Here is an 8,621-nt window from a genome sequence, read left to right as displayed (position 1 = left end):
AGGCTAGACGCAGCTATGGCGTATTGCTGCCCCTACTGGTTGTTATTGAGACCTACATTAAATCCTTTTGTACAAAAGATTCTTGCAACTTTTCTTTTAGATATCTGATTATACTTTCTGAATACTCTGGTACCCCATATTGCAAATTAATGTGCACTCTTTCCTCCTTTACCGCCTTCTTTGCCATCTCATCTGCCTCCTCATTCCCTTCCACACCCATATGCGCTGGAGCCCAAAGAAACCCCACCTCATACCCTTCGTTGTGTATTCTGAACAAGGTCTGTTAAATTACTACTACTAAATCAGGTCTGGACTTGGATTTAGCTTCTTTTATTGTAGTTAAAGCTGCTGCTGAGTCACTGCAAATGATTGAATTTCCTTGTTTATTGTCCTCAACCCATCTTAACGCCCACAGAACTGCCACCATTTCTGCTGTGAAGACTGACATATGATCTGAAATTCTGATTCCTTTTTGTATCCGATTTCAGGAATGCTAATACCAACTGCCACTTTCCCACTCATAATCCTTTGACCCATCTGTATAAATTTGTAGGTAATATCCCTAATTTAGTTGCAGCCAGACTTTTACCTCCTTTACTATACACTCTGACAGCCTTGATTTACTTTCAGTCAAGAACTTTAGGTCAACAACGGGATCTGGAATCAACCATGATGGAACAACTGGTTGGCATAATGGCGGACAAACACTAATATCCATAATTCCAATTTCCTGCACCACAGATTTGAATTTTTCTGCTAAATGAATTTGAGTCTTTTTTGACATTCCCATAAACTCCCAATGTTGGGTCAGAAGGTTTTTTGTTGGTAACATTTCTTTTTGTCCTTTAAGCTTCATTAAATATCTCAAGCCAAGTTTGTATCTCCTGAATTCTAACGGCATCTCCCCCATTTCTATTAATAAGGCTGATATTGGAGTTGTCCTGAATGCTCCACAACACAGTCTTAGGGCCTTTGCTTGGACTATGTCAAGTTTACTGATCACTGATGCAGCTGCTGATCCATAAACCATACAACCATAATCGATAGATGATCTTATCATTGCTCTGTAGATCTTCATCACTGTTTCTCTATCAGACCCCCAGTCTAAGGGGCCAGATAGCCACACATCTAAGGACCATATCAACATGCTGTTGGCGTACGCAATAGTTCCCCCGGAAGTAAATACAATTCCCTTTCAGCATAAAGGTTACATTTCCTGTCGTCCTTCAAATTAAAGTGGTGACATTAGAATAATCTGGGCTGCACATACGATAATAATTTTACAACGAACAGCCAACATCCAGACAGTGAGTGAAATCACAAACATTATTCACCACAAACACCCCACGAACCCATCATCACCTTCCACATGCTTTATGGTGAGTGTCGGCACCAGCTACATCAACGGCGCCGCTGGTGTAGTGGTATCATGCAAGATTCCCATTCTTGCGACCCGGGTTCGATTCCCGGGCGGCGCACGATTCTTTAATAGTTTGATATGACTTTAAGATTATCATACATTTAAATGGCATGTAGTCGACGTAATCAAGATACCTATTTATGACAACAGTTTTTTAAACTCTTTTAATTAAAATTCTTCAAAGAGCCCAATGATTTGTTGTTGAGCCGATGATGTGAAAGATTATTATTCATTTATGGTTTTCTGCACGCATCAAAGAAAATAATAATATAACAAATGATTCGTATGGAGTAATTTAATGTATCATAAATGAGCTCAATATCAAAATGGTCTATTTGAGATCATTTCTAATAGAAAGTGATATGACTTAAGGTTTCTTTTTATCCTTTTTAAAATGGGTTACTTGGTTACGTTCCCTCAAAAGTTCACCGGGCAACAGACAATGCCCCGTAAACTGTGTGCGTGCAGCCGTTGCCTAGGCAACGACAGAGCCTGGCGCTGGTGTACGCGGACACAAACCGTCATCCGTTCCTTTTATCTTCATTTTTTAATCACTCACGCCAAAAAGTGGCCTTTTCGGCGTTAAGTAAGGAAAGGAAAATAATGAATGCGCGAAGGCAACATGGACAACGTGGATGTGAACAATCGTGAAGCACCAAAGAAGATGAAGTGCGTTAAGTTTGACTATAAATCCAAGGTGGGATGCGCAAAGATGTGCGGCTTGTGTCCCGCGTGCGCTTTTGCCCCCAAACCTGCGGGGCGTACTCAGTGCCTGTGGAAGGTGACGGATGGACACAGGAGGAGGTTCGTGGTGGAGCTGCTTCTACGCTGCAAAAGCACCCTACTGCTCGAAAGCATCCAGAATATGCTGAGTGTAACATCGTGGACTTTGTTCATCTATGGTCGGGCGAGAGTCCCATCTCGACCTTTTACCGACCACATCACAAACCCGGCGTTCCTGGAGGAGCCACCGGACGTGGATATGGAGGAGATCTGGGACTGGTTCAGCAGCAGTCCAGACTGGATTAAATCACTTTATCTTTGTCGTCTTTTTTTACTCTGTGACTCGGAACTTTTGCGCGTGTTTGCCAACCTAACCAACGTCCTTTTGGCAACACTGAGAGCGGTGAAGCAACGCAAACGTGAGTTGAGGGGCTGTTAAAGGTCCAGTGTGTGAGATTTAGGCAGGCATTTTGGCAGAAATTGAATATGCCACACATTTGTGTACTTGCACACAAATGATTGCCTTTGAAACTCAATCACAAAAGGGACCCCAATTTAAAACATGGTGTAAGTGAAGGGCCAAACAGCACTCCCTTACTAAATGGCTGGTTTGATTTGGCTGTCTCCTCTGACTGCCACTATAAAACTAGCTTCTTCTAATAATAACAATAATAATAATAATAATTTCACAACAGGGGAGTGCTATTTACTGTAGCATCAGTTTGACCAGAGAAGCCGTTCCTACATGACTTTTCATTTAGTCTACTGAATGCATGAATTAATTAAATAATAATAATAAAAAAAGAGATGTTGGTTCTGTGACATAATGAGCTTTGCAATTTTTTTCACTCATCATATAATCCAATCGATATATACCATTTCCAGTGAGTGGCTGCAACACCAGTGTGTCTGAACAGTGCAAAGACGAAGACTTGGAGGATCCTGCTGTCATGGTGGATCCTGGTTCCTCCAGATCCATGTCTGGAGTGAGCCGATACCGAGACTTTGTAGGCTGCCTGCCTGTTAATTTGTCGAAGAGGATACTAGGTAAATAATTTGCTCACTACCTTTTGCCACCTTGAGGAACACAGCTCAATATCCTTAGTATGATTTTTGATTAAATAACATGCAGTCTCATGTTATTTCGCCGTTCTGTGCTTAGAATCATATGGTTAATTAACCTTATTTTTGAAAAAACAAAGTTGCTCTCTGACCGCTGGTGCTAGTAGGCCCGACTTTAGATTCATGTCTCCCAACAGGTCTGTTAGAAGAAGCATCTTTAAAAAGCTGCCAGAAGGTTTGTCGTCGCTGGCAGCCCCTCGTAAAAGAAACCATGGAGGACAAGAAGTTCAGAAGACAGTTCCAGGACCAAACTCAGGCAACTATGAATGTAGGACATGTGTTTATTTTAATGTCTTCAGAGGACAAAATATGTTTGTTTGATTTTACTGATGCATGTTTAACTAAAACAAACATTGTTTTTTTTCCTGTTCCAGAAGTACAAAGGCATGGATCTGGTCAGTCCCACTTACGCAAACATTGTTGAAGTCCACGTGCCCACACATGAGGAAGAAGAAGCAGATATTCACTCAAGTTACCAGAGGGTTAACAAATTAAAACTTAACCCACATTCATCTCAGTTTGAGAATAACAAATCTGTTCTCAGTATACTGATTATTTTTCTTTTTTTCTGGTTGGATTGATTTCACAGTTACAGCCATTTGAAGCTGCTTATGCCAAAATCAAAACCAAGTTTGTCCAAATGGAGGAGCGGAATGTGTATTGTGGTGCACATTTTGCCAAAGTCGTGCTGATGAAGTAAGTTTACAGTATGCAATCCATGGTTAGGTTCATTGTGCGTATCTTAACCCTGCACTTGCACGTGATTTGAGAGAACTGACAAATACGGTGTGGCTGGATTTGACAGAGAAGACCCCCATCGAGTGTTGGACTACAGAGGCAGAGCGTATATGGCCACCGCCTCCAAGGACTGCGCCGCGCATCTGTATTACGTTTCATCAGAAGCAAAGATGGTGTCGGTGATGAAGGGCCACGTTGGCACCATCCGGGCGGTGCTGCTCTGTGAGGACAGAAACCTGGTGATAACTGCGAGCTGTGACGCCAGTATCAGGTGAGGAGGAGATGAAGGAGTGTACACAATGACGATGCATTCCTCCTCCTTTTGGTAGTTCCACTGCTTGACTGGTGTTTGATCATGCCTTAAGGTGCTGGAATTTGAAGACAGACTTGTGTGAGATTGTGCTGTATGGTCACACCGGCACCGTCAACTGTCTGGATGTCCATGCTGATAGACTTGTCTCAGGGTCGAAAGACTGCACCGTGAAAGGTAAACAGGCTTTAATATGATGCCTATGAAGTTTCAGATGAATGAATACAGAATATAGTGTCAGAGTAACAATATTTGGTATCTGAGTTTAAGGATATTCCAACCAATTGGCAACCGATCATAAAGTAAATTCCCATTTTGGAAGCAAACCAGGCTCCGATTGGATGATGCCAGCTGTCAGTCACACTATGTGCAGTACTTTATTGTCTGTTTTCCTCTAAATAAGAACATCATTTACAATACTGACATCATGTGCTACTGGAGAAGACCTGTATCTAGCAATTGAGACCATTTACTCCTCAGGAAAATGTGTACTGATGTTATAAATCTAGTACAAAGTATAGTTGACATGGTCTTTCTTGTGCACGCCAGCCCCTGTGCTGCTACTGTATACACACAAACATATCCTTATTCACATCTGATTGTTTCATTGTTTCTGTTTACAAAGACCACCACAGAAAGCGCTGTGAGAGCACGTGTCTCTGCAATCACTTACTGCATAATGCCAATTCTTCCAACAGTGTGGAATCTGGAAACAGGGAAGCATCTTCAGGGTTTAAATTTCAAACACCCGAACTCCATCCAATGTGTGAAGATCAACACAACCAAAGTGTTCAGCAGCTGTGCCCGAGGCCTCGTCAAGATATGGAACTTGGAGAAGGCATCAGTACTTAGGGTGAGAATATGTCCACCTGTCTGTCTGTCTGTCTGTCTGTCTGGCTTATGTTTACATGTCATACACCCATTCCTTCAGGTGATTGACGCCCACAGGAGCCCAGTCAGGTGCTTATTCTTTGATGAATGGCATCTTCTATCTGGGGACGTTAATGGTCAAGTCATGGTGTGGAGCACCAACTGTCAGGTTAAAGAGTGTCTCATGACCTTCAGCCACCCAAAGTAAGCAAGTCATTGGAGCAGATATATATATGTTTATATATATATATATATATATATATATATATATATATATATATATATATATATATATGTATATATATATGAATAAAAAACATCCCAGAAACTATATTTAAAATGTCTTTGCCTGCCATTGCAGTATTCCAGAGCGAATTTTCAAATCCTTATTCTTGACTTTTCTGCAGAGAGGTCAAATCGCTGGCACTCATCTACCTGCGTGTTGTCACTGGCTGTGTGGACGGAAAGATTCGTATTTTTAATTTCCTCACCGGTGATTGCTTGAGAGCCATCACAGTGGAGCCTAAGGCAGGTTGTATCCTGTCCCTGCACTTCCTTGACAGCAGGTGAATCACATGCACTGTTTATTTCTATTTAATTGATTACTGAGGTGTTCAGATAATATATCAATGCACGTTCATATATGTATCTCTCTTGTTCTCCTTTCTCCGCTCTCTACCTCCAATCAGCATATTGATAAACACGATATCCTGTGTGAAAGTTTACCACTTTGCCAAAGTGTTCTGGGATTACCCCGACTCAGCAGAAGAGAGCCAGAGTGTGGTGCTGACTCAGGAGGAATCTCCAGCATCCCTCAGAAAGGTTACCTTCAACGATGGCACGGCACAGGAGACCCCACCCAGCCCAAGGATACACACCAGTGACTACAAGAAGCCAGAGATAGCTGAGCTGCTTCAACACACGCACGTCCCGGTGACTCCCTCTAAATGTCAGACTCAAGGTATGCACGCAGATGTGTGTCTCACATCCATAATATACAGTATATAAAGATGGATGCAGCCATATTCACCTTTGAAGCCTCGAGATTCATGATCCATGACAATTTCACCTGCAACTATGCACCTATTGGACGATACCAGCTGTCAATCACACTGGTGTCCACTCTTATGTGTCATCTAACGTGAGTTGTGATGCAGTCGCCCCTGGTGACTCCCCGGTGAAGTAAGCGCTATGTTGACATTTTGTTATCGGAGTTTCAGAGGTGTCACCTGCAACCAGGCGTCCATTGGACAATACCAGCTGTCAATCACACTGTTTTCTACTCACATGGGCCACATCTATTTTCTCTAAACTGGAACATACTTTACAAAATTGCTATACATGTGCTATTGAAGAAGACTTGAAACCCATGATTGAGACCGAAAATTACCAAAAAGTGGAAAGTAGACAATTACTAGAGGGAATATTCTATGATAGTCCGTTCTTGTGATTTTTTTTGTTTTTCCATTCACAGTCCGAGAACGCTGTAAGACCGCTCCACAATCTGTGAGTCGGAGTAAAAAGGTAAAAACATGTGAGCAAACAAAAAAGAGGCCACTCAGAGGCAACACCAGTCAGAATGCACGGCAGGGCGCGTACGACGTCGAAGCTAATGACAGCACCGAGTGCCTCGACGACAGCAACAACACAGATTCCTGGGCTAGTTACACGCCACAGGATTCCCTGCCCTCCGACTCCCAGGCTCTGCCAACGAGCAAGCAGTCTCGCGCTTCTTCACTGCAGAACACGTGCGGCGGTCAGTCGAGGAAGACAAAGAGCCGCGTCCAACGTCTGGAGAGAGGTGCCAGTCCAAATGTGTCAGACGCAGACGTCGCCACGAGGAGACAACACCGCGGTGTATTTTCTGGAAAAGTACAACCTCCCAGTGCTGATGTGCAGAAGCCAAAGGGGAGAGTTGGTGCCTTCACAGGAAGTGCCAAAAAGCAGCCAAAACCTTCTGCGTGAACACTCAGGAGGTTGACACTTAGATAGGAGAATAATGCAAGTGAAGTTTTGAATGTGGTGTTTCAATAAATCCCCACCAGAGGTCAGTGTTGTATGAACAATGTCATGGCTGTGGCAGAGACTTGAGCTTTTGTTATAGCAGTTAAGCAGTATGCAATTTGTTTTGTTTTGCTTTAAATTTGAATTTAAGGTAGTTTTATTACATCTTTGAGTATCTTTTTGTGTATTTCTCTTAAGTCCCATGAATTTCCATTTAAACTGTCTATTCAGTTCATTTGAATGGGTAATAAAAAGTTTGATTATCCCTTTTTTTTTTCTAATTCAAATGTTTATTAAATTTAAACACAAATTTAACAACACACACAAATAAATAATTCCAGAACAAATTACATATGCCAGTGGAACAGCATATTATAATTGCATTTGATAGCTTATTCTTCACCAGCAACATCAAATCTCTGTATTTTTTTTATTTTTTGTTATTTTAGTTGTGCCATACTTCAAAAAAAGATTAGGGAAACGATCAGAGGGAGTCCTGTTCTGAGCAACCTCTGCCACCTGCCCTCTAGCCCCAGAGCCCTCAGGGCATCATTAGGGGCAAGGAGGTTGAATTTCGAGGCAGGAAAGACGGCAGTGTCGATACAACAGCTGGGCAACTCTGAATAACAAAAGATTATGAGGAGAAGTGACTGAGCAAGACGTCCCATTTTGGAGATCGTTTGCGTTCAGGGTTGCTCTGCTGCTAATTCGATTTGGTCTGTAGGAAAAAAGGGGATAATGGTGTCTCCCCCACTTTTCTTCTTCTTGTGGCAGTGTGACGTAGTGACACAATGCTGCCACCCCAAAGCGTAGATTCATCAGGCTGCAGAGTCTCGTCCAGGACAGGCTGAATGAACTGCAGGAGGATAATGAGCATAGACATGAAGCTAAGTTAGAAAAGGGAATGTCCTCCTGGAGAATTACTCTTAGACCTTCGCGTCCCTGGACCAAGCCCATGGGTCAGTCAAGGAGGAGGTGACAGGTTTATTTCTGCATGAGGAGAAGCTTGAAAGAAAGGACGGTTAACCCGCCTCACAGTGAAAGGTTGGGGAGAGAGAGTGACAATAGGGCATTTTCAGTGTGACCCGGCTGACCCTCGATCTATACATGGATCTCCTTCTCTTCAAAGGTGTGCATTTGCATCATAGTTCATTTGTCAAATTCATTTTTCAATTTTTGTCATGCTATGTCATCAGCCGGCTTGAACTCTCAACTTGGCCTTCACAACACCAGGCCAGTCATGGTGCAGAATGTGATTAACCAAATCTCAATCTGCGTTCTCTTTTTTTTTTTTCTATTTGCATGCCACTCAGACGGTGCGGCCGACTCGCCCTGAAGCTGTGCACATATCGCACCATTACCAGGTCTAACGAGATGGCCATCAGATGCAAAGGCTTAGTGAATATGCAAATCCCTCCATTCTCAAGGGGTAAC

At 42.7% G+C, this 8,621-nt stretch overlaps 1 protein-coding gene and 1 non-coding gene across 2 annotated transcripts; both read left to right on the top strand.

The window, feature by feature from the left end:
- Positions 1-1,407: 1,407 nt before the first annotated feature.
- trnag-ccc lies at positions 1,408-1,478 on the top strand. The gene has a single exon. It is a non-coding gene; the product is annotated as a tRNA-Gly (tRNA).
- A 439-nt stretch (positions 1,479-1,917) lies between these two features.
- On the top strand, positions 1,918-7,456 carry fbxw10 (F-box and WD repeat domain containing 10). The gene is made up of 12 exons (XM_044014372.1): positions 1,918-2,562; positions 3,029-3,190; positions 3,403-3,533; positions 3,640-3,747; positions 3,855-3,961; positions 4,071-4,274; positions 4,369-4,490; positions 5,012-5,166; positions 5,245-5,387; positions 5,591-5,749; positions 5,873-6,144; positions 6,658-7,456. Exons 1-12 carry the CDS (start codon positions 2,028-2,030, stop codon positions 7,146-7,148), a joined length of 2,589 nt encoding a protein of 862 aa, XP_043870307.1. The 5' UTR covers positions 1,918-2,027; the 3' UTR covers positions 7,149-7,456.
- Positions 7,457-8,621: the final 1,165 nt, after the last annotated feature.

Source organism: Solea senegalensis, linkage group LG18 (genome assembly GCF_019176455.1).
Source record: "Solea senegalensis isolate Sse05_10M linkage group LG18, IFAPA_SoseM_1, whole genome shotgun sequence".
NCBI lineage: Eukaryota > Metazoa > Chordata > Actinopteri > Pleuronectiformes > Soleidae > Solea > Solea senegalensis.
The sequence above is the reverse complement of the archived record's forward strand: the minus strand, read 5'-3'. Positions and strand labels throughout refer to the sequence as shown.

Coding starts and splice junctions, on each gene's coding strand:
- fbxw10 (XM_044014372.1), top strand. CDS start 2,028: ATGCGCGAAGGCAACATGGACAACGTGGATGTGAACAATCGTGAAGCA. Junction 3,191..3,402: donor TTTGTCGAAGAGGATACTAG/GTAAATAATTTG, acceptor GTCTCCCAACAG/GTCTGTTAGAAGAAGCATCT. Junction 3,534..3,639: donor AAACTCAGGCAACTATGAAT/GTAGGACATGTG, acceptor TTCCTGTTCCAG/AAGTACAAAGGCATGGATCT.